The sequence below is a fragment of the Aythya marila genome, assembly GCF_965140915.1.
Source record: "Aythya marila genome assembly, chromosome: 2".
Lineage (NCBI taxonomy): Eukaryota > Metazoa > Chordata > Aves > Anseriformes > Anatidae > Aythya > Aythya marila.
In genome coordinates this window covers 55,297,840-55,323,556 of record NC_139043.1, presented here as the reverse complement: position 1 = coordinate 55,323,556, position 25,717 = coordinate 55,297,840, and the positions used below count along the sequence as shown (strand labels likewise).

The window sequence follows — 25,717 nt, the reverse complement described above, 5'->3', positions numbered from 1 at the left end:
ATATTCTGAATTAGCATCCCACAACGTTTCATGTATTGTTATGCTAAAGGTGAATTTAAAACTTACCTTTTGCATAGCAGTTGGGATTTACTGAATGGTTAGCAAATCTAATCTTGTTGCCCTTGCGTGTTGCATCAACCACAAAATCTAGGAAAAAAAGGCCACAAGTGATAGGTAGGTCACCTACAAACATTTTTTTGGCGTTTATTTAATACCTAGTGTGCTTAGATTTTAGCAGCTGGAAAGATAACTGCTCAGCTTCCCACATAGAAGAGCTTGCACAGTCTCTTACAGTAGCTTTATTGTCCTGCAACTCAGAATGTTCTGCTGCCCAACACTGAGCAGCCCATTTATCTCCTGCCCCAGTAGCAATACCTTAGTTTCTCATTTAAAGCTTCTCTAAACTTACTCCACAAGGACAAGTTCCATAAATATATTAAGTTAACATTTACAGAAGGCAGCTTTTTTCTTCCAAATATTTTCTAGTATTCCATAATTGACACAGTACAGTCAGTGTTTTTCCTCTTCAAGCAGCAGTAGCTGTACTAGTAGCTGTGTGGCTCCTTCTCCTCGCAAATTACCATCATAACTTACTGATTATTTAAGTCATAGTAAAATTATTTCAAACAATAGCTAGCATGACTTTTACTATTCAGGTTAGTTGACTAGTGCTTGCATGTCATCTTACTCCTTGAAAATCTACTTCTACACAACTCATCTTGCATAGTTGGCTTATATAATAGGCTTTACTAGTATCTGTTTGAACAGTGTTTACATTAAACAGTATCAGCACTAGGAACCAAGAAAGTTACTGAGAAAAGATAAGGGAAAGAGAAAATTTCTTAGTCTTACCTGCTGCCTACAAAAGAACAGGGCTGAAGGATATTGTGAACATACATATTTTATGTATGTTGTAAGGATTATGACTTGTAAACACTTACCATTATTCAAGTTAAACAGAAAGCTGCACATGTACTTGTCATATACTTTTCCTCTTCTGTCTGCCTCATCCTGAGAAATAATCTGAAAGGAACAGTATTTGTAAAGTAGACCACCTCTCCCCTTTTGTAACCATAAGAACTTAAGGTTGGAAAAAATAGAGGCCTTTCTTATTTATTCTCTGACACTGAAAATATTCCCAAACATAAAATACTCTTTTCAGTATTCTGGAGTTATCAAACAATCATGGTTTGCTTTAAGCATAAGTTCTTTCAGAACAGGAAGAAAGCCAGAATTGCTTCTCATCTCAAAATCAAGACTGCATATATGATTCAGTTTTATTATTATCATTATTATTAATTATTGTGGAATATCAGTTAATGAAAGTGCCTACTGAATTTTAGTACTATATTAAATGATTTTGCACAAAGTTCCAGGTGTGTCTGAATTGAAATTATATCAAAGATAAAAGTAAACTTCAACACTCATTCTCACAAGAACCTCTATCATTATTTTTGTGACATTTCAATCATCTGACTCCTGGGTTTGGAGTCTCTGACAGCAATAAATATATACTTAGTCAATCACATTTGTCTCTCTAAAAAATGTCTATAACGTGATGTGATAATCTCCTGGTTCCAAGTCAACATGCAGCTTTACCAATTAAGTTCATACATAACCTTCTTTACCTCACCACAGTATTCAGAGATGAATTCATTCTTCTGTACAGGATCCTTGATGAATATTCCCCAGCCTGCCACATCTGAAGGTGCCAACAGCAAGTGCTGTGGGAGCAGGGTGGAGAGAATAAAAAAGAGCTTAGACAACATATACACTAAGGACTTCAAACTAGAAAGGTCTGCTGACAGGAGTATAATACCAATTAGTTCACCATTTGACAGCCTAGTTGGTGGAAAGATGCTCCAGAGCAGATTTTTTTTGTTGTTCTGTGTGTGTTTGGTTTTTTTTTTTTGTTGTTTTTTTTTTTTTTTTGTTTTTTTTTTTTTTTAAATGAGCTGAACAGGCTTTCCAGATATATTTGGTAGACTGTGTACAAGTTGTTGCATTAGAGTCAACAACTTAACAAAGAATAGCAGTCTCTATGTTTGAGCCAAGTTTTCTTGCCCTGAACTAGAGAAAGGCTTACAAGCTACCACTTTAGAACAGCAGACTATTTGCAAAATACAAGAGAAGCCTGACTGGGAGAAAGAAGAGAGATTCTACCACAGTATTATACAGAGAACACTAAAAACACTAACGTGGTAGTGGTATATGATAAAACGTACAAGCCTAACAGCAGCACATAAGCACAGTAACGTAAGTGACAGCTACCTCCCATTCTTGGTTTTTGGCTTTTTATTGTTTGGTTGGTTTTTGTTTTATTTTAGCTGTTGTTTTTTTCCTTTTTGAAAGCATGAAAACAAATTCCATATTCTGATGTGAAAATGACTCAGAAAAACAAAACAAGGCAATAGGCATGTAATTGTATATCTACATACTTTTTTGGATCCTCTCTGAATGCTGCAGTTCTTGCAAGAAACATTTTTGCTGTCCCAGTGGTCAGCTGCTCCACATGTTAAACAGAGATCAGGATCACATTCACGTACAGCTAGGTAACATGGACACTGCTTAGTGTTGCATTGTGCTTTACAACGACATCCAGGAAACCTGTTTTGGCCTACAAAGGAACATAAGAAAAACAAAAAGGGCAAGTATGAAAAAAGTACCAGGTAAAAGAGATTATAAAAGAAACAATAGAGATTATAGCATATCAGAATATTAAAAACAAAACAACCACTGATCTTTTTATAGGACATTTGGAAGTACTAAGAATTCTTGCCTTCTCTGATTTTAGAATCAGAATATCCCAAGTGGGAAGGGACCCATAAGGATCATCAAGTCCAACTCCTCAAATCCAACTCCCATAAGGATCATCAAGTCCAAGTCCAGCTCCTTTACTTCAGACTTCCCCAATTCTCAACATTAAGACTTTGATTTTGTTCAGTGGCTAACAAGAGGGCAAGATAAAACTGAATATTGTGCTGCTTTTATTTATTTTTGTAAACACTGTTCAACACTATTTGCTCCTCTTGCAATCACTGTCTGCAGTACGGACAGAGAGCTAGTACAGAGACGCTAGGACAGTAAAAAAATTTATAAGATAGCTCTTACATTTTTACTTACATTCTGAGCTGCACTGACAAAACTTCTCACAGAAGTTTTGAGCAATTACACATGGGCATGAGCTGTCACAAGGCTGACGTGGATGATCACATGGCTGATAGTTGTAAACATGATTTGATGACCCATCTGAATAAAAATAGCAACATTTGGTAACGGTGAAAGGTGTAAACAAACAATATGCAGTTCCCTTCATTCAGTATAAGTTCCCTTTAAGTCCGTTAACTAAGAAACCCCAAAACCAAACAAGCCCAATACTACAAACTGTGTGTGTTGGTGTTTTTTTTTTTTTTTTTTTTTTTTTAAAAGACACCAAACCAGAACCGTAAAATTAGTAAGGTGTTTGACACCATTAGTTGCTTACTTCCTTGTGCACTTCATTTTTCCCATTATTTAGCTAAAGTATTCAAAATTGGAAGCTTTCTACTGTGGAAAACTGAAAAACAAAACTACAATGGTAAAATTTCCTGCGTAAATATGTGGGAGAGTAACTCTGGTATTATTCAAAGCAAATTTGCTCAAACACCCCCAGATCATTTTTACACTAGAGCAACAGTCAACTTTAAAACAGATAATGCTGGGCAAAATAATACTTGGTCATTATACCACTGTGCTTTACAAAGTCATTTTTCCAATACAGACAATGCTAACATCTTACAGGCAAGGAGGGACTACTGGTGGAAAATCTAGCATTACCTATAGAGCAGCTAGGAGAATTTGGTGCAATATAAATTATGTTTGCTGTTAATACTCCTGAGCTTTTGTTGGGCTTGCATATATTTGTAAAAATGCTCAATTAGGAAGCAAAAAGGGGAGAGAAACAAACTGATTATTCGTTGCTAAAAGTCCCAACCATTCTCAACAAATTTTCAGAAAACAATTTCTAAAATAAGCTGTTTTTTTTAAAGAAATAAATGCTGCTTTTTACTGCAGCTTCTATTTTTGATATTGTTTTATGTATTTTAATGACACCATACTTAAATTGTAAATTCAGCCTCCTACCATTTTCATTGATTTATAGAATATTTCCAAGAAATTATTTAAACTATGTCCCTACTATATCTGTAATGAGATTTATTTATTCATTTTTTTTACTTCCCCTATGATCTCTATCTCCCCATGGAATGTATATAATGACCTAGCATTAAAAAAATACAAACAAATAAACAAGCAAACCAAAAAAGCAATAGTAGGATCTTAAAAGTTCAGGACATAAATTGAATGGAAAGATGCTAACCCTTTTTCAGCTGTATCTTTCTGCAATGAGCAGCCCACAACCTGCAAAAACACAAAACAAACACAAGAAGGTTGACAGGAACTCTTCCTGCAGTGGGCTGGGAAAGATATCTGCATCTTGCACCCATGCTTGATATGAAATGGGCGAGTTTCTGGTAACATGAACATCCGCTAAGTGTACAGACAGACGTGGTTGCAACAGAACCACCTTGTTCTAGTCTCTTGGAGCTGAGTTTTAAAACTCAACACTCTGCAGGCTAATCCCTCCCTCTCCCCACACCACTGCATTACTGTAGTCCCAGAATTGTACACATGAGAAGCCCCCACCCAGCCCAGGCTAGAGATTATTTAAATTCGGGTGGCCTTGAAGGAACCCTGCAAGGAGGTGACTGCTGGAACTGCTTCTAGTGGGCAGAAGCAGCAGCACAAGATATCAAATTGCAGATATGCAGGGGTATCTAAATAGAGGGGTGAAAGTGTGTCAGCTGTTTGCATCACAGGACTTGGGCTTACACTAGTAGTCTCCTACAGATCACAACCAGGTATTACCCCTCATCTGCCAATCTCCAAGTATGTGACAACAGATCACACTGCTAAATCATTTCCCTTCAATTTCAAACCTTCTGTGCATTATGTGCCTTCCTCTTACATAGTTATAGTTTTCCTTCAGTGTCCTCCTTCTCTGTTAACGTACCTAAGCAATGCTTTTTCAAGTTTGCTTGGGGGCAGAAGGTTGGGGTGTTTGTGGAATGCGTGTTAATTGGAATAACATGTTTTTGTTTATCACAGCATGGCTTGCTACACTTGCAATTTCTTGCAGGTTATGATTACCCCTTTTCTTTATTTTGTAGCCATTTCAGGTTGCAAATTTTGTGGGCAAGTAACATATCATGAATAGCAGAGTCAGACAATCAAGCAAAAATACTTGTCTGGACCTCAGGTACCAAACACACACTTAAAAAATTTCAGCAGCCTTAAAATTAAAAGTAGAAATACATGTTGTTGTTTGTTTTTAGTTTTTGTTCAATTCTATGCATTGTTGTTAGCAGCTGAATTTCAGTGAATAAACAATTTTTAAAAAGTTAAATTAGTTGGAGTTAGGATTTTCAAAATTTGATACTTGCTGTTTATTAGTACATTATATAGCAACATCAAGGGAATATAGAACAACTCTCACTCCCCAACGAAATAACTACGAAATATGCTGCTAGCTGCATCTAGCTAGCACTTTCTGTGCAAATTTACTTATTATAACTGGTCTGAAATAGTAGTAAACACCTGTACTCAAATTCCTCAGCACACAATACTTAGACAGCTGTACTGCCTTTCGATGAATGCAACAGTCCAAAGTCTGTGTTCTGCAAAATTACCTTCTGCTGTACCTATCCAAATAGGATTTTTTACCTGGTACTTTCTTTTATATAAGCATTGTCTCAATTTCTGCTTTAATTCAGTTGTTTGCTGCCTCCTTCTGTCACATGCAATATTTTTTAGGTCAACAATATTCTCTGTGCTATTGCCCTTTCAAAGATTTACTGTTTGACTTCATTAAGCTATCAATGGCTAACTTTCTTCCAAACATTTGTAGAAACCCATACAAGTTAAAAACATCCAGAGGCAAACTTATTCAAGGTAACGCAGTTGAAGAGTGGGCAATGAACCAAAGACTATCAGAATTACAGAACACTGTAACAAATAGATGACATTCCTGTTGAGAATGGCTCTCTCTAGAAGAGAAGAACTGGGGAAAAAAAGATGCCAACATATATTTTTGAATTATGAAACACTGACTTTATGTAAGAAGCCCATTCCCATAAAACTGGGAGGAATGTGATTTTGACTTAAATCACTCTAATGCATAAGCTACCTTTATTTCATTTTTTTTTTCCTGGCTGGTATTTGGCAAGTATAACTTAATGCTACTTTTGAACAACTCTTTCACAGAAGCTTGTCTCAGCTTAAGGTAATGAGAACCTACCAGCATACCAAATCCTTCAAGGCTTTGTGTGTGGATACACTCCTTAAAAAACTATTTCATTAGCAATTAGTATGAGTATCTATAGATACAGATATTTAAGCGAAGCACTGTCCTAATACTTAACAGTAAAATGCCATTTCCTGACTAGTTGCCTGCTGGAACTTTTTGGTTTTATGCGAAAGTGGATTGTATTGACATGGCTACCTGAATATGACAAAGATTGCCATTATCAACCAAACGTTCAGAAAACTATCAACTCAAGATGGATAGAAAATTCAGCATGGAAGTCACAATGACAAAGGCATAAGTTTTGCCACTCTTGTAACAGAGACTGGTGTCATAGGCTAAGAGACCTCAGCAAGAAAGGAACCAAGACATCTTGTGTGACCATGACGTGAGGGAAATGACAGGCAACAGCATGGAGCTGCCATCACTGACCAGTTAGACAGGAGGTTTGATTAGCACAATCAGGTATTGTGTTCATTCTCTTGCAACTTTCAAAAACTGCCAGGAAGCACTGTACGTTCTCCTTACTAGTAGTACACAGAACTAAAGCCTGAATGAGTACCCTATCAGAGGCAGATTAATGTCTTCATCTGCCCTATAATCTGCTATCTAAACCAGAAATATAAGGCAAGATCGGGCCTTGTGCACCAAGAACCGAAGGGAAGACAACAAAGCTGAGGAAGCACTCGCAACACAAGGTATCAGAAAAAAAAAATAAATTGGAAACTGAGTGGCAGAATTCCAAACAAGCAGGTGGATTTGTACATCTGGTTGCTAACATATGTAGGTCTAACAGCTTTGAAAACAAGCATTTCCAGAATTATGACAGCAGCTGTCAAAATGAGTTTTCTTCTTTGCTAACATGCATCTTTACACCATGAACTCTAGGCAGAACTGCATTAGCTAATCAAACATATTTGGTGAGTGAACAGTAGTCTAGGGACAGCAGGATGAAAATGAGAAAAATTGGGGGAAAAAAAAGAAAATACTTTCAAATAAAGTTTAGTAAAGTAAACTCACATCTAAATAGAGGATGGGAAAGGGAAGGGAGAAAAAAATTAAAAATCAAGCAGCAGCGTTACATGGCAATTAATAAAAGATCCCTAACAATGCAGAGGGAAGAGTGCTGATTAAAGCAAGTGCAGTTCAGTTCCCAGCAATGGAAAAAAGCATATACATAAGAGAATGAACAGTACTGAAGAATGCTTTTTTTCTTTATTCATATTTTTCTATTGTCTGCTTCTTATGCAAAGTACTTATTCTGCTAGCAAAGCAGCGTTGTCACAAACTGCCAAGTTAATCTCTGATATATAAGACAAGTTCTAACATTTACCAGCTCTCCAAAAAACAACTACCTAAAAAGTTTTCTCCTGTCACTGATCAGTCTTATTACAGCTATCTAACTAAAGTGACACTGGAAGGAAGGTGAGAGCATCTTTTACTATCCCAAATGGGTGCAGTCATGCTAGCTACTTGCTAAGTATGCCTACATGAGTACAAACAAGACCACATGGGAAATAGGCCATTTGGCTAACATTCGGCAGCTCCACTCACAAGACAGAACTGTCGTTTTATCATACTATGTGAATATTTAAAAAGAAATTCAACAAAAAGCCTTATAAGAGAGAACCTGCTATCAAATCAGATAGAAAATGTCATTAACTAAGTCCTCTACTGCTCGTTCTCTCTTTGGTAAATGCTGCTTTTCTTTAAAGGCTGTGTACCACATCTGCACATGTAAAACCTGCAGACCAGGAAGTCCCTTGCAATGGGGAAGTGCAAAGAGAAGAAAAAGAACTATCCTGCCTCTAGAACTGGATTTACTTAATGACTGAGTAAAATCAAACTGGACTCAGCATAAGAACCAGACAAAGGCTTCCAGATGGTTTTCCCAATCACTAGGATTGTGCGCCATCTTTGGACAGTGCTCAGATTACACTTGTACATAGATGGGCTAAAAGGTTTTCCTTTTTTGAAAGACTACTGCACATAGAGTGGAGACTGCTTGATTGCCACATTCTCTGAAATCAAAAGAAAAATTTAACTTCTTCCTTCACTGAGGGCTAAAAAAAATAATTAAAAGGCATTTCAAAACCAAATCACTGGCATACAAGTTTTTTTCTTCTTTCTCGGCAACTAGTAGGAAGAAAGAAACATCAAGAAACTCCACATACTGGTATATTCTTTCATTTATTTAAAACAAAAAAGTCCTCAAACTCCTCCAAAACAATGTCAATCCATTAACCATACAATCCAGTTCAGTTTCAAAATGAATTTGAGTACTTTTAGTTGCGCTTTCCAAATAGATGTAGTGCCGCTATTTTTATAGCAATTTGCATGAACCTGAAAGCAAGCTTCCCAACCGAATATTCCAAACTTACACTGTGGCTAATAACTCCAGATTTAAACATCCAAGCCCCAAATTGCCCACAAACTTGAAAGCTGTGCCAAAAACATTAAGTCAATATAGGTTTTGCTTAGAACAGACAGAACCTCTTCCAGACGCTCACCAAATTTTTTTCTAGCTTACATCAGCTGTTTCTGTACTACAAAGCAGAAACATTCTACTCCAACAGTAGTTTTTGAACCAACATTAGGAATTCAATTAACCCTGAAAATAATAAAAATACCTAGAATTACTGGGAGAAGAACTGGAAGAATGAACTTGGTAGAAGATAAGGAAAGTTAAAGGGAAAAATAGGAAATATGGAAAAAAAATGTACTTATTCCTTGCAAAAAGAAACGCTCTTGCTAATTTTCAGTCATTTATTTATTAATTTATCTCCTATTTTCTTATCCCTGGGAACAAAAATGATCACAACACACAAGTTGTCACATTTTTCAAACTTCAGGATTCTCAACAAAGACAATTACATTTCACTGACATTGGACAGTAAAAGTTTATAATTTCAACAGGAATTGTTATAGGTGGTCTTTCTAGCTCCAGCAAATGTCTTTATTTTGTACTTAATTGAAGGTTCTTAATTGCAGCCACATGTTAAATAATAATTCATTAACTTGTTTCTTCAGTTGAAGTTCTAGTTAATAATGAAGCTGGGTGCAATAAAGGAATTCCCACTGTCATCCCTCCCAAAAAGGCAATCCTAGTTTCCTGAAACATTTTTTCTTACTGATCATCTGAATAGAATTTTGATGGAATACATTTCAACGTAAAACCATAGATTCTGATTTGCAAAATAACATATAATCATTATTGAATACCACAATCATGCTTGTAAATTTATTATTTATTGCTGAAACAAAATTATACTGAAATATCCTGAATGTTTTAACTATCTATATAGATGAGTATTTCTAAACTAAACTTGATTTGCAACAATAAACCTATCCAGAATCTGACTGTTTAAGAGGTTAAAAAGAAGGGGGGAGGGAAGGGAAGTGGAAGGGTTACGCTTGCATACGTGGTAGTGCTTTTGTCTGAAAACAACACACTTTCATTTTATTGCTGCAGATTTTATTTTTGAAAAGAAAAGGAGAGGAGCTGCATGACTTTTCCTTCAAAATAGTTTCTGTTCTTATCCCTTGCACCTCCAATTTACTGTTATGCTAAGGTTATTTAGTAACAAATTTACCTGTGTTTCCTTTTCTTCTTTCTGGGAGGAGTATCAACATCTTCAGCAGGGACTGGAGCAATAATACTAGATTCCTTTACTCTAAACTCATACACCTAACAAGAGATACCATAATACATCCACGATAAATCTCTCACTAGTAGAAAGTTGCTCATTTTCTAAGTTAATATGATTTCCTCCAACCAACATCTTACAGATTATATCTCTTTTCAATATATTTAAAGTTTATTATTTTTCTCCTTAAGAACAGATAGTCTGACTACAACTTCCTGTAAATTTAATTTAAAAAAAGGTTTAAAACTAACTTTTATATATATGTGTCACATATTCTGTATCATAGCATTTTTAGGAAAAACAAGAAAATTAGTTAATTTTCTCTTTCAGCGCTAGTACTTCTGCACTTCAGTTTTTGAAAATAAAATACTATCATCCTTAGTAAGAGTTTTCCCCCCTCCTTACCTGCCTGCATGTTTTGGTCCCAATCAGTCTAGCAATTGCACAGAAGTTGTCATAGTAGGTGCCAATAAGAACTCTAAACATTGAGGCTTCTGCACCACTCCATTCCACATTCTCTGGAGGTTCAATATTTGGCTTCATCTTTATTGGTGTTTGACACCTAGAATTTGCTTCTGTAATAAATAGTTATTGAAAGCACGGAACAATGTAAGGTTATGTTTCAAATTTTTTCCACAGCCTTTACAAACATCAAATTATTAACCTATTCAACTGTAGTTAAAAGAGACTGCATTTTGGCTTGTTTCTTTTATTTAAGTACTATAACAAAACAGTAATTTTCACGCAGCTCTTAGAGAAGTTTAAAGTTAGGTAGCTACTCAAACTAGACATCTAACTTCTATACATAATTGAGACAATCTGTACATTTTGTTACAGGTTTCTACTAAACTCGTATTGTTTTTTCTCTGATTTCCATACATTTCAAATACATGGTTTCTAAGATTGCATGGCATAATCCAGATTCATGCTCTCAAGCACTGCAAATAATTAAAGAAGCTTACCAGAAGAACTAGATGTTTCATCTTTCTTTTCTTCTTCTTCTTTATCATTGTTTTCTCCTCCAGTTTCAGTTCCAGCTTCCCTGTCACTGTCTGTGTCTTTTGATTCCAATACATTTATTGTTGGTGTGCTGGGTCTGCTGGTGTTGTTTGGAAGTCTTCCCCTTCGGCGGCCACCTGGGCGCTTTGGTGGTGTCTTTATACGCTCAGCAGTCAGAGCAGCTGCAAACTCCTTTGCACCTTCCTAAACACAATACACTACACTTATCAGTAAAGAGTTTAAATGTGTTTTCACCTCTAGCCTGGGGTTGGCAGGTAATAGATTCTACTTACATACTCTACAGGCTTGCGTTATTCTACATTGTTCTGTAACTTAATCATGTATACATAAATTCTAGTTAATTTACGTCAATTATGCAAATTGTTTTTAATGTCTCTCTGTGTTCAAGTTTTCTATCATGAACATGAATACTTCTGATGCTACCATGAATAAATCTACATTTACAAAGTAATTATGTATTTCAATTCTACTTTCATTTTGGCTGCCAAGTAAAAAATAATTCAGTTGTAAGTTTCCGTCTTCCTAGGTGTAAGAAGGAATGAGAATTTCCCACTGCGAATAGCCTTCAAAACAAGAACTTTTCTTGCCTAAACAATATACATTCTGCATTTTTCAAAATACAATCAGTGGCAATTTGCCTTCTAATGAAAACAGATATGACAATAGTACATTTTCAGAGTGGAAAACTAGATATGTAGTTTCTCACATTAAAAAAAAAAAGGGCAGGTATGAGAGAAATTTGAAATTATATTACTAACACTTTCCCCTTAATTTCTATCACATTTTTTCTTAAAAACTGTAATACTGGATATAACTCTCCTTCAGTAAACTAAATCTGTCCAATTTTTAGTTGATATGTAACTTATGAGAGCTAAGTCTATAACACCCAGTTCTTTAACTAAGTTAGACACAACAGCAGCAACATGACATTAGGAGGTAATGATCTTTTTTCCCTATAGCTATGTCAGAATACATCTAATAGAGTTAAAAGTTATTCATACTCAGACTTTCAATTGGTGATTAACGCTCTCCTTTCACAGAAACTAACAGATTTGACTCCAAGTGGCCCACAAATATAGGCACGTCCTAGCATGTCCTAACACATACAGCAACACACAATAGCAGCTTGCTATTTTACAAGTATTTCTGCTTTGGTGAATTCGTACAGTTTATTTGAAATCTTACCAGATGTTGATAACAGTGCGGTCCACAAGGCTTATTATCTAATGCTGTTTCTGTATTCTTTCTTTTGTAAGTATTAGGAGTTGCATGGAATGCTGTTGAATCAAAGAATAACATTTTTAAACCTTAAAAAAATGCATTAGGTAACTAACTTCAAACAATATTCAAAACACAAGGTTTACCTAGACTTCACCAAAAAAAGCATAAAAACGATAAAAACTAGAAAAACGCAAAATATATTCCAGCTACTGACATTTGCTTACCACTTAATTACACACAGAAAGCAGATGGGTAAGTTTTGCATATGCCTGTTTATATCAGTGAAGGCAATCATCACCTTTGTTTCATGTGTCAAGGAAGACTTGCTCTATCTCCCTTTCCAACAAACAGAACAAACTTGATTACCAAGTTAAACAGAATTATTCAGGATTTCTCCTATTAAGAGTTCATCTCTCAAGCTGTAAGAACCATATTTTCCATTTCTATCTTGTCAAAAAAATAGCCACGCACTTTACAAATGTGACAGACCCACTTTTAATTCTGGTTAGTGAGAAGGACTTACAGGCATTTTTACTCTAGTAGTTACTAGCACCACAACTAAGCCAACAGGCAGTAAGAGTCCAGTTCCTCTAACCTAGCTGCAAGGTAAAAATGAGTTAACAGCACACAATCATTACAGATCAGAACAGCCACAGTCAAGTCTGCAACTTGGAGAGAACTATTTCTTGTATCCTGGCGGCATCTGTAGAGCACTCAAGTTGCAAAATGGTGACCCAGAATGAAGCCAAACTGGGTACGCTGCAGATGCCACATTACCACCTTTACAACAGGATAACAAAGTTCCCTAGCCATTCCTTTGCTAGAGCTAATCTCTGCCAGCTCTTCCCTCACTTGATTAACAGCTTCCCAACAGAATGTTTCCAGAGTGACTGATTTTCCTGTTCTCACTGGAAGCATCAGGAACTCTTCAGTATCCCCTACTTAAGTAAAGTCTGGGAAACCTGTAGCCAAACTCACATACTTAAGTTCCCAAGTTGCTGTATCTCTGTTGTTCATTGCTGTATTAGGAGCTTTTCAAAAATACTATCCTTAGTTTTCTGCAATTTTCTTTAAAACAAAAAAACCTTTATCCTCAAAGATTTTTTGTTTGTTTATTTTAATACATATAAATAGTTTAATACAGGAAATAGCTTTTTCCCCTAAACATGGTAACAATGACATATACAACTTCAAGGAACAAGAATGGAGAACGTACTTAAGTTTAAAAAACATATAGGACTCAAGAGACTCCTGTTTGAAAATACAGATTCCCAAGCACTGCAGAACATATGCTGCAGTTTTACCACACTTACAGTTAAGCAACTGTAAGTCACAGTTAAGTTTTTCATCACTTGGTGAATAAAGAGTGCTACTGTGTGAACTGAAAGAACAAATCTCTCCTCCTCACCCATATTAATCCATAAGAAGGGCTCTTCTATATTAACAAAACTCACATCTTTCTTCAACAGATCACCACCATAGCTTTTCCTACTCATTGCTAGATTCTACATAAGGCTCCTCTTTATAATCCACTACGCCTTCAAGATTGAACATTTTAAATGCAGTTATTCCCCTGTTAAAAAAAGAATATCTGTCAGCTGTTATGGACAGAGCTTCATATGTCTTCACAGAAGGTTTTTACAATGAAATAATGTTTCAGTGATCTGGTTTGCAACACAGCTTCATAAGCACTTGATTTGGCACCTGCAGGGAAGGTGAGCTAATGAGTTAATGAGTGCTTCTTCAGGAAGCCCCTCTAGTGAAATCACTCCATCTTAAAACCATCACTGCATGCTCCCCTCTTCCATGAGGGATGATGTGGTAAAAATTTCATTTAAAATTCTGTAATTTTATGCTTGTATTAATAACAAGAGTGCATAGGGATTTCAGGGAAGCAATGTATTTTTCCAAAGCTGGGCTTAAAAAGTTATAAATGGATACAAATATTTCACTAATTAAATATTGCATCTTTTTTTTCCACATATATTACATTTTATAAATTTGTAAAAATAAAAAAGCTTCAGTTTACCACTTTCTGACATACAGATATGTAAAAATTATTTACACACAAGTATATGGATGTAATTTATGCACATTGCTGCTATTAGCATTTCTTCCTCTCTTCCCCCACATTTCAGTTAAAATCTTTTATGTAGTATGTCACTTCTCATGCTTCATATATCCTTGAAGAGTTCATGTGTTCTGCAGTTAAAATAATTTAAATAAGAAACCATACAGTTTAATGCCAAGTTATTCCACCCTTTGCCAGCTTTTGAGAAATGAGATAATAGGAGCTTCTCAACAAAAAGTGGAAAGGAAAAGTCACATTTTTCAACAATGCATCTTTAAATTTGCATCGTATACCATTTTATTCATTCAAGCTTGACTGTTTTACTCTCTCTTCACACCACAAGGAAAATGATTTTGCAACAATGCAAAAGAACAGTAAAATATTTGCTAGCCATGATCCATGTCAGACTGCTGCAACATGCAGAAATCAAAACTATTGTTTCTACATATGCCACTCGGCAATGCAAGTATTTCTCTTCCAAGTTTGTGAGGTCCTAAAACAAGTTAAAACAAGTTCTTATTTATTAAAATTTTCTTTTCCTTTTTTCCACTAGATAATAAAGAAACCCTTCTCATTTGTAAAATCAAATCCTTTGACTTTTTAAACCAACAAGACCAAAAATATGCTATACCTTAAAATTAATCTTAGAATCGTATCTTATATTCTGCTATTTCCAAAACACACAACACCATACAGTACTGACCACTATAAACAGAATCTACCACAATGGTTGCAAGGTATTTGTGAGACTTGTTACAAAAGAAAGGACCAGGACGAGATATAAAAATTTTTTATAGCTGTATTCTGAATGTTGCAAACAATAATATATATTTTTTTCAAAACAGATGACTTTGTAGATTTTTCTAAGTAACTAAACTCAATTTCTTTAATAATTTCCTTAAATTAATTCTAAAATTGTTCCACTATGAATGTTTTCCATCTTTGCGATCCACAACAGGCTCAGTTCTCAACTTTTTCATGAAAGCACACAGGCAATAGCTTAACCTGAAATGTACATTTGCTTCACAGTCAAGCTATTTGGGAAATTCTCCCTACCTGATATTTTTCCTTCTTCTAAATTCTTTGTTAGTCCAGACACTTAGGCATAATTCCTTGCTGTCAGCAAATGAAGTCGGTACACAAGTTTTTTTCAGTAATGCCATCACCTGCACATAAAGGGATTGCCAGCTCATCAAGGGGACTAGACATATTAGAAATCTAATGATAATTTTTCCAATATTTAACTCAAACTTTCTACAATGAAGATTTGAAACTATATAAAATAAGGATAAACTTAACAAGGAAAGACTCTAAGAATGGGAGTTGTAAGATCAAAAACAGAACTAATAGAATTCCTGTACTTTTTATTTTTTAATTCTTTATGCCTTCTCCAGAGATTTCTGCTTACAAATTAGATCCCAGGAGCGAATCCAGTATACTTAGACTAACAGTCTTAAAACTTCACAGAAAGTGAAGAGGTCATAGAAGTGAATTTTCTCAGTTCTTAACAGACAAATTCCTATCTCTAGTCACACACAGACACAGGGGAAAAAAAATAAAACTTTTTCCTTTGCTGTCACTACAGAAAAAAGCAGAAGGAAGCAACGCATCCAAAGCAGTGACCAATCATTGCAGAGGTGGGATTTGGATTATGTCTTCAGGGAATGGTGACTGAAGCATCAGTTTATTACACCAGTATCCACTCTGGTTTGCTGCATAGTGAAATGGTCTCTTTGCAATGATAAACTATTTTTTTTTAAGAAGGTCAGCAACAATGAACATGCTGCATGAGCTGTCATGAAAAGCATAATTATTACAGGTAACTTTACAGTCTTGATGCACAGCGGTGTTCTGAATGCCTCCACACTGAAAACATTATTCTTCCTTCTGTTAAGGCCCTGAAAACCTGAAGAAATTTAAGTTCATCATAAGATAGCTCAGGTTGGAAGGGACCTTAAAAGATCCATCCATGAGATCAGGCTGCCCAAGGCCTCATTCAGCCTGGCCATAAACACCTCCAGGGATGGGGCATCCACAACCTCTCTGGGCAACCTGTTCCAGCATCTCACCACCCTCTCAGTGAAGAATTTCCTCCTAAACTCTAAACTAAATCTCCCCTCTTTCAGTTTAAAACCATTCCCCCTCATCCTATCATTACCTGATTGAGCAAAAAGTTGTTTTCCATCTGTTTTATAAGCCCCCTTCAAGTACTGAAAAGCTGCAATGAGGTCTCCCTAGAGCCTTCTCTTCTCCAGGCAGAACATCCCCAGCTCTCTGTCTTTCTTCACAGAAGAGGTGCTCCAGCCCCCTGATCATCTTCATGTTCCTTCTCTGAACCTGCTTCTCTGAACCTGCTCTAACAGCTCCACATCTTTCCTTGTGCTGGGGGCCTCAGACCTGGACGCAGTACTCCAGGTGGGGCCTCACAAGGGCAGAGCAGGGCAGGGGGGACAACAATCTACCTGCTGGCCACTCCTCTTTTGATGCAGCCCAGGACACAGTTGGCCTTCTGTGTTGAAACACACTGCTTTCTAATGCAGAGCCTTTTGTCCACCAGAACCCCCAAGTCCTTCTCTGAAGGGCTGCTCTCAATGAGTTCTTCTCCCAGTCTGTACTCATGTCTGGGATTGTCCTGACCCAGGTGCAGCACCTTGCACTTGGCCTTGTTGAACCTCATTAGGTTCACATAGGCCTGCTTTTCTAGCTTGTCTAGGTCTCTTTCGATGGCATCCCTTCCTTCTGTTGTATCGACTATACCTTGGTGTCACCTGCTGACTTGCTGAGGGTACATTCGATCCCGCTGTCTATGTCATTGATAAAGATATTAAATAGTACCAGTCCCAAGACAGACTCGTGAAGGACACCACTCGTCACCAGCCTCCACTTGGACATATAGCCATTGACCACTGCTCTCTGGATGTGACCTTCAAGCTAATTCCTTATCCACTGAAAGGTCCACCCCTCAAATACGTGTCTCTCCAATCTGGAGATCAGGATGTCATGTGTGACTGTGTCAAAGGCCTTACAGAAGTCCAGGTAAATGCCATTGGTTGGTCTTCCCTTATCAACTGATGCAGTCACTCCATCACAGAAGGCCACCAGATTGGTCAGGCACAATTTGCCATTGGTGAAACCATGTCTGTCTCTGATCACCTCCTTACCCTGCATGTGCCTTAACATTGCTTCCATGATCTTGCCAGGCACAGAGGTGAGGTTCACCAGCCTGTCGCTCCCCAAGTCCTCCTTTTGACCCTTTTTTAAGATGAGGTATTGTTTTCATTTTTCCAGTCACAGGGGACTTCGCCTAACTGCCAGGACTTCTCAAATATGATGGAGAGAGGATTGGCTACTACATCAGCCATTTCTCTCATGACCCTGGGATGCATGTCATCAGGCCCCATGGACTTCTATCTGTTCAGTTTCATCAAGTGGTCTCAAACCTGCTCTTCACTTACAGTGGGAGGGATTTTGCTCAACCAGCCATCACCAGGGACTGGGAAGCCTGACTGGCAGTGAATTCTGAGGCAAAGAAGTTGAGTACCTCAGCCTTCTCCATGTCTCTTATTATCAGTTCTCCCTTCTCATTTACTAGAGGGTATAAACTCTCCTTGGCCTTTCTTTTCTGACCAATGTGCCTATAGAATCCTTTCTTGATAGTCTCTGCATCCCTTGCCAAGATTAGTTCTATCTGTGCCTTGGCTTTCTTAATCCCATCCCTGCATATCCGGACTGCATCCCTGTACATCCAGACCACATGTCCCTGCTTCTGCCTGTGCATTTCCTTCTCACACCTGTTTGACCAGCAGGTTCTTGCTGAGCCATGCCCATTTCCTGCTTTCCCTTCTTCCTTTCTTATACATGGGGATGGAAAGGGATGGAAAGCTCTTGCACTCTAAGAAAAGCATCCTTAGAGGGTTCCAGGGGGATCTCGCCCACTATGTCTTTGAACAACTGCAAATTCGCTCTTCAGAAGTTCAGGGATTTGCCAAGCCCATATTCCTTGAGAACACAAACTTAACCAGGGCGTGATCAGTGCAGCCCAGACTGCCTCTGATCTTGACCTCTCTAATGAGTTCATCTACACTGGTGAGCATCCAGTCCAGTAACACTTCTCCTCTGGTTGGTTTATCTAGTACCTGGACCAGGAAATTATCCACTACACACTCTGAAGTATGTCCACGTCTTTCTTGTACTAGGAGCCCAGAACTAGACACACTGCTCCAGGTGTGGTCTCACCAAGGGTGAGTAGAGGAGAAGGATCACCTTCCTTAACCTGCTGGCAACACTTTCTTTAATGCAGCCCAGAAGACCATTGGCTTTCTTTGTAGCAAAGGCACATTGCTGGCTCATGCTCAACTTGGTGTCCACCAGGACCCCCAGGGACTTTTCTATAAAGCTGCTTTCCAGCTGGGTAGCCCCAAGCAAATACTGATGCATTCCCGCCATTCAGCCATTTTTCAGTTCACCTCACTGTGTGCTCATCCAGCCCATACTTCAATAGCTTCTCTCTGAAGATCTTATGGGGGACAGTATCAGAGGCCTTACTGAAGTCCAAATAGACAATATCCACTGCTCTCCCATCATCTACAAGGCCTGTCATTTTATCATAGAAGCTTATCAGGTTGATCAAGCACGATGACTTCTTAGTAAATCCATGCTGACAACTCCCAAGACGTTTTGTCCTTCATGTGCCTGGAAATACTTGCCAGGATCTTTCCAGGGATTGAGTTGAGTCTGACCTGGGTCAGCTCCCTGGGTTCTCCTTCTAGCAGTTCTTGAAAATAGGAGTGACACTTGCTTCTCTCCAGTCTCTGCACTTCTCCGAGTTGCCACAACTGATCAAAGATTGAGAGCCACCTTACAGCATTTGCCAGCTCACTCAGCATTCACAGGTGTATCCCAGAAGGGCCCACAGACTTACGGTATGTATGTTCGTTCAGTTCTACTTCTAACATTCTTCAAAAATGACTACGAAAGGCATATCTATATACAGGCAGATCTACATGAACTATGTTAATCATTGAGTATATGCATATTCTTAAAGAAGCCCACAACTTCGGTGGAAAACTCTTCCAAGTTTATAAAAGATACTGAGAAAAATAGCCAAAAAAACACTGCTGCAGAAATACCTAAAATCTTCTGGGGCACTACTGTAAAAAGTTTGTTCTCTAAGTGTCTGAACAGTGTTTTCTTGACTTAAAAACCAAAATGCTTTTGGAAAAGGTAAACTATACTGGCATTCAAACTCCCTGAGACTACTGACAGCGTCAAATCTCCTTAAAAGAAATTCCAGAATAATATATTTGCCAAGAGGTAGCATACAGCTTCACTTCCTTGTCCTACAGACTACAGCTGCATGCAGAACACTTCTTGAAATGAGTCAGTCAGGCAACTAAGGCACATTTAAACAATATCTATAGCTTCACAGGACACACGATGTTGAAGCTGGCTGGACAAGACAGCAGCTATATCTCCAGAAACTTATTTTCTTAAACACTAAGAGGTAAGAGTTTCTCTGCATGTATTTTCAAGCAAGACGAGCCAAAAGAATACAGGGAAAAAGTGAAACTAACTGACCTAACTCCAAAAGCCACAACTGTTGATGAAACTAGAAGTTTCCCCACCACTCCCCATGTAAGAACAACACCATTTCCTCCTCAAACTATGAGGCAACTAAGGGATACTAAAAAGCACCAGCACTGTGTAAAGCCTTTTGGATGAAGTACAAATACAGGCAGAATGCATGCATGCTGGATGAGGAGCTGCTGACAAAGCATGAAGATTTCCAAATGAATATGCATTTATACTTGCAGTCTAACATACATATGAGCAGTTAAGTCAAAAGAGAAAAAGTATTTGAAATAAAGGACATCGTAGTATTTAACTAAGGTCCAAACCACTTCGTATTTGACCATTAGGTTCCCCTTTACCCTTGACTACATTCTCAGAGAAATAATTGTCTCAATTAGCAGTTCTGAATTTCTCTTACTCTTCATATTTTGCAAACGGAAACTAATGTCATTGCTAACTGCCTTTTTGAATTCCCCAAAAGTGTGGGTCAACACAAAAGGAATTCAGTGGAAAGGATATCACAGTTACTAAAATTCAACTGTCTGAAACTGTTCTTTTTCAAATCAGACAGGTGAAAGTGACCTAAGAGAATGAAAGATAAAACTGTTTGTGGATGGATATTCATTGTCCCTCCTGGAAGACAAAGCAAGTCTGTTGAATAACTGGATATTTTTATACAGAATCATATTCCATTATCGTTTTTTCTGCACAAACCGCAAAGGTGTAACACAGAAATAGTAGTGGGAAAAAGGGTAGTTCTCCTGAAGAACAGATAAATAGAAATAACATCACAGGCTGGTCTAAGCCTGCAATTCTACAAGCATTCCTAAACGCAAAAAGCATAACAAACCCCAAACAGGTGCATTCAATTTTCTGAGGTATAGTTTTCCCTACAAAATAGTGTCAACATGGACAAATTACTTCTGTAAACTTTAGTGATAATAATACTTTCATTTCTTTTTACTTCCTTCTGTATTGCATCTTATGTTAAGTTTTCTGACTTGCAAAAAGCAAAAGATACAAGCACAATACAATTGTACTTACGATGCAAGAAGCAATCATATTTAAAACAGCGCCTACAGAAGAGTGTGTGAAAAGAGTGTAAGCTTTGCTCCCTCTGAACAGATTTAGCGTTTGGTCCATCAATATTTGGTGTGCATTCAGGAGGAAGAGCTCCTGGAAGCTGCTGCTCAGTGAGTTCTTTGTATCTTAGAAGAAAAAAATACAAGTTATTTATTCAGTACAATGAAAAACAAATTTTTACAAGTACCACTCTGTTTCAGTGACAAAATTTTTATAAAAAATTGTAGGTAATGCATCAGCTAGAAAGGTTCATCAGCAAGTAATATGACAAGTTAGTTCTATACTCATTAACACGAGTACAAAATTGCTAGGAATGCATGCATTTACTTTGAAACTCACCTCTTCATACGTATTACTCACTAACACCAAAAAGGTGGCTTTTTTTTTTAAACAGCTTTTATTTTACCACTTCAAGAAAATGGCATTAAGCACACACAAGCACCCACTTTTCAGTAGTTTGAAATGAAAGCTAATAAACCTCTATTTTTTGACTCAATTGGAGAGAACAGCCAGTTACCTTCAAATATCACTTGCACTAGAGTAACACAACAGCAACAGAACCTGGAAGCTAGGGGGACCATTCCTTATCAACAAATACTTAATGAAGTTGAGGAATCTTTGTTTCATAATTCAGCAAAGCAATATATACTAAGAAATATTTTCTTACTTCTCTTTCAGTTCTTCTGCTGTACCCTTGTCTGGAAACATTGAAGAAATGGCTTCAAATATCTTGTCAGAAGGAAACCTCCGAGGTGGATGACTTTCTTTCTCTGTCAAAGAAGCAAAATTTTGGAAAACAAACAAACAAAAATTATATTTCTGTTCCTTTGCTACTTCAAGGAGGTGTTCAAAGAGGGACTTCGCCAAAATCCTAATAAAAAAAGAAACAAAGGTTTTTATTTCTAAATTACTGAGAATTTAAATTAAACTCCTTAAAGTGATCTTTCCTGCTGACAGAATTGTACTAATAAAATTTGGAGAAAACACTATTTCACCAGCAGATGGAGATGGCAATTCAGAACTGTCTACTTAAGAACAATATTATTTCATTTTCTGAGGCTTACCAAAGTTTTTATTAGACTGATTCCCAACTGATTTTTGAGCATTTGATTGTCTCAATTTGGAGAGAAACAAAAGTTGACAAAAGCATTTTTGTAGTATTCTCTGTAAATTTCTTGAACTAAATGGCAAAGGAAATGATGAAGAAAATGATGTTACTTTAGATCTGAAAACTATTAAGTTGAAGGGTTTGAACAAATTTACCAAGTGATTAAAGAAAAGTTTTTTTTGGTCTTAAATTTTAAAGTCTGCAGACAGACATACCCATCCTGTTACCTTCCCGATCTTTTTGCTTGTCATCTCTTTCATCAGGATTGTCATCTCCATCATCATCATCTTCATCATCACTATATTGACCAAGTGCATTGACCAGCTCAACAAATATTTCATCATTGATAAATCCACATTCTGAAATTCAGCAAAATTGGGAGTGAACAGAAAAGCACATGGTATATATGAAATATTTTTAATACTCCCTACATTTGAATTATGGCAAAAGCTGTAATTTACTAAAAACAAATTTGTATTTTTCCTTCTTCGTTTCAATGTATGAACTCAGAAGAATTAAAAATACTTGGTATTCATTTTTTAACCTGAGAACAGGAATGGGGAGAAAAATTTTTGAAAATTCTTTTAATCTCCCCATTCTTCATACTAGTAAACAAGAATATATCTCTCTTTCTTAATAGATTTTATTTTTTCTTTTAAGAGTAGAGTTACTAGCTAGATTGTTTATTATTGTATATTATTTTATACCAGAATCCCAAGTCCAATGTGGTTGGGTTAAGCCAGCCTTATGCATGCAAAGCCAGACAATCCATGCAAACAGACTATGAAACTATCCTTAGACAGGGAATCCCCAGAGCGACTTTTGGCTGGTATTTTTTAGCATATATTTCCACTACTGTAGGTTCACCGGCAAGGAAATATAAACAACAATTTCACAAGAAAACTCAAGGATACAATGCTATGTATTTGCTTTTTAGCTCAGATTCAGCTGTGAAACTCACAGGGCAGCACAGATGGACAAAAAGGCATTTTTTTGCAGAGAGGAAAACTGTAGTTAACATTGACATACTGCTGTTACTTCTCAAGAAATAACTGAACCATGTGGCAACTGTAGTGCTTTCACCCTACTTCTGAACTTGAACGGGTATGGATGTCACAATGTAACTTGAACGAAGCTCATAGATTTATTAATACACAGACAATTGAAAGAGCCAGACATTTGGATGTTTTAAACAGAACTCTCAACATACCCACATAGATTAGTAAGAATTTCTCTCCCAAAAGTGCAACTACAAAACTATTTTATAATTATGGCTCATTTTATATATATATATATATATGTATATCCATGTATATATATAAGTAAAAGGAAATGCCTCTGGATTACAGATTTCCATAGCATTTAAATTTCATTATAGCCACACAAAAAAACAGTTACTGGAAAAATAAAAAGAACTCTTTTGACTTTTGCTAGACAGGTACAAAGGACCTGAATAATTGCCATAATGAACATGGGACTCGAGGCAGTGAAAGAAGATTATTTTTAAAACTGGACTCAATAATAAATTAAATAATAAATTAAAAATAATAAATTAAATCAGTAAAAGTAGCACTGAAAGAAATGATTCTGCTTGGGACAGAGTGGGCAAGGAGCAGAACAGGACAAATGTTTTTGTGAAGGTGAAGCAGATTAGTCAGAGAAACTATTACAACTATAAAATTAGGCTTGTATAAGCCATTCTGAGTACACAGAATGATACACAGAGCAAGCAGATCTACTGATTCAAGAAAAAACTATACATGTGAATACATATACATACTGTAGATTGTTACATATACACTGACTGGAAGAAGGGAAATAGCTCCCATTTTTAAAAAGGGAAAAAAGGAAGACCCAAGGAACTACAGGCCAGTCAGTCTCATCTCTGCCTGGAAAGATCACGAAGCAGATCCTCCTGGAAACTATGTTAAGGCACATGGAAAATGATGTGATTGGTGACAGCCAGCTTGGCTTTACTAAGGGCAAATCAGTGACCTTCTACAACAGGGTTACAGCATTGATGGATAGTGGAAGAGCAACTGATGTCATTTACCCGGACTTGTGCAAAGCATTTGACACTTGTCCCTGTTCCCCCTCCCATCCCTGGAAGTGTTTAAGGCCAGGCTGGATGGGGCTTTAAGAAACCCAGTCTAGTGGAAGGTGTCCCTGCCCATAGCAGGGGGGTTGGAGTTAGATGGGTCTCTACAGTCCCTTCCAACCCAAGCCATTCTATGATTCTCTGATACAGTGTGCCAAGAGACGGATACAGCATTACACACAGTCTTTACAGTCTGATTTATAGAACCAATGCTTTTAAATAGCAAATAATTTGTGATAACTAATGAAAAATTATTTACACCTTGCAGGTAAGGGAAGAAAATCAAAACCCACAAAAGGTTGTTCTACTGAATGTCATTTGTAAGTGTTGTTATAATCAGAGTTTTACATGCATCTCCTGCTACTTTCTGCTAAGCACTACACACATCTAGATGTTATACTATTACAAAGCTCTGAACCCTGAACACCAAAAACTTCTCCATGTTACACTTAGGCATTATGATGAATCACTTGGGGAAAAAAAGCATTTAATTTATCCATACTTGAATACTTTGTAGCCTTATGAAAATGAAAGTAATTATATTTATATAAGGATTTCTATTACACCCAACATCTACACAGCATAGGCATTCTAGAGATACTATTGTAACAATCAAGTATCAGGCCTTAACAAATAAAACTGACAGAAATTATTTATGTAAAAAGAAGTGATTAGTATACCTGAGTGTTTGGGCTCACCTCTGTCTCCATGTACTTTCCCATCATAATTCTTGATAAGCTCTTCAATAAAGGTACCATCCTGGTCAAGCACTTCATCTCCCATATACGGAATGTTATGTAAAACAGTTTCATCCTCTACCTAGTAAGATTGTTTGATCAGAATCGTTGTTAAATTGCATGTTCAGTTGGCCGTATCACCACTGCTGTTTTCATAATCTACAACTGTTTAGGTAACAGTTAAATTGGCTTCACCACTTAGCATATTCACAGTTAACTAAAAACAAAACCCTCATCTTTATTCAACAACTTTTTGCACTAGTCTTGAAAGGCTTAAGTTTCTGACACTAACTCCTACCATTAAGGTCAGCAGTGTGTTGCAACAGAACTCCTACTACAGAAGCACAATGAGCTACCTAGCTTTGGGAAGCTTGCACTGATAAATTCACTCTCTTCCTTGCTTCTCTCAGTAATATGTGATAGAAATCGCCCTTTCATTCCTTTGCTAGAGACAAGAAAACATGATACAGAAAGACTCTAAATTCAAGTTGTCTAAACAGATAGCACAGAAATATGCCTCACACTATTTAATCCAAATGCCATTCTCAGTTTTGTTTTGTCTATATCCAGACTTAACCACATTAATAACTCAAAGTTTTATCAGTAGAATTTACAGACCTTGATACTCAGCTGTGTTTTCCAGCATTTCAAAAGAGCCTTCTATTGTTAGGAAAACAGACAATGCAACATTTCCTGCTGATCATCATTCTGCAGCAGTGCAAATACCCAAATACTGACAAATTGAATAGAAAAAATTGTGGAAGGACTCTGTACTTATACTGATAAAACTGGTTATTTAAATTGCTTTGCTGTGATTGTCA

The 25,717-nt window shown here is 36.9% G+C and overlaps 1 protein-coding gene across 6 annotated transcripts in view; it reads right to left on the bottom strand.

The window, feature by feature from the left end:
- EZH2 (enhancer of zeste 2 polycomb repressive complex 2 subunit) overlaps positions 1-25,717 on the bottom strand; it is a 56,325-nt gene that overhangs the window by 1,544 nt on the left and 29,064 nt on the right. For 3 of the 6 annotated variants that reach the window (XM_082755198.1, XM_082755201.1, XM_082755203.1), the window contains 14 exons: positions 24,840-24,978; positions 22,277-22,420; positions 21,621-21,723; positions 20,915-21,078; positions 12,193-12,284; positions 10,950-11,190; positions 10,393-10,562; positions 9,934-10,028; positions 4,358-4,398; positions 3,124-3,249; positions 2,439-2,617; positions 1,629-1,724; positions 942-1,023; positions 67-147 (listed from right to left, as the gene is read on the bottom strand). In XM_082755198.1, the coding sequence (XP_082611324.1) occupies positions 67-147; positions 942-1,023; positions 1,629-1,724; positions 2,439-2,617; positions 3,124-3,249; positions 4,358-4,398; positions 9,934-10,028; positions 10,393-10,562; positions 10,950-11,190; positions 12,193-12,284; positions 20,915-21,078; positions 21,621-21,723; positions 22,277-22,420; positions 24,840-24,978 (1,753 nt within the window). The remainder of the gene's footprint in view (positions 1-66; positions 148-941; positions 1,024-1,628; positions 1,725-2,438; positions 2,618-3,123; positions 3,250-4,357; positions 4,399-9,933; positions 10,029-10,392; positions 10,563-10,949; positions 11,191-12,192; positions 12,285-20,914; positions 21,079-21,620; positions 21,724-22,276; positions 22,421-24,839; positions 24,979-25,717) is intronic. The other 3 variants (XM_082755202.1, XM_082755200.1, XM_082755199.1) reach the window with 2 other exon arrangements.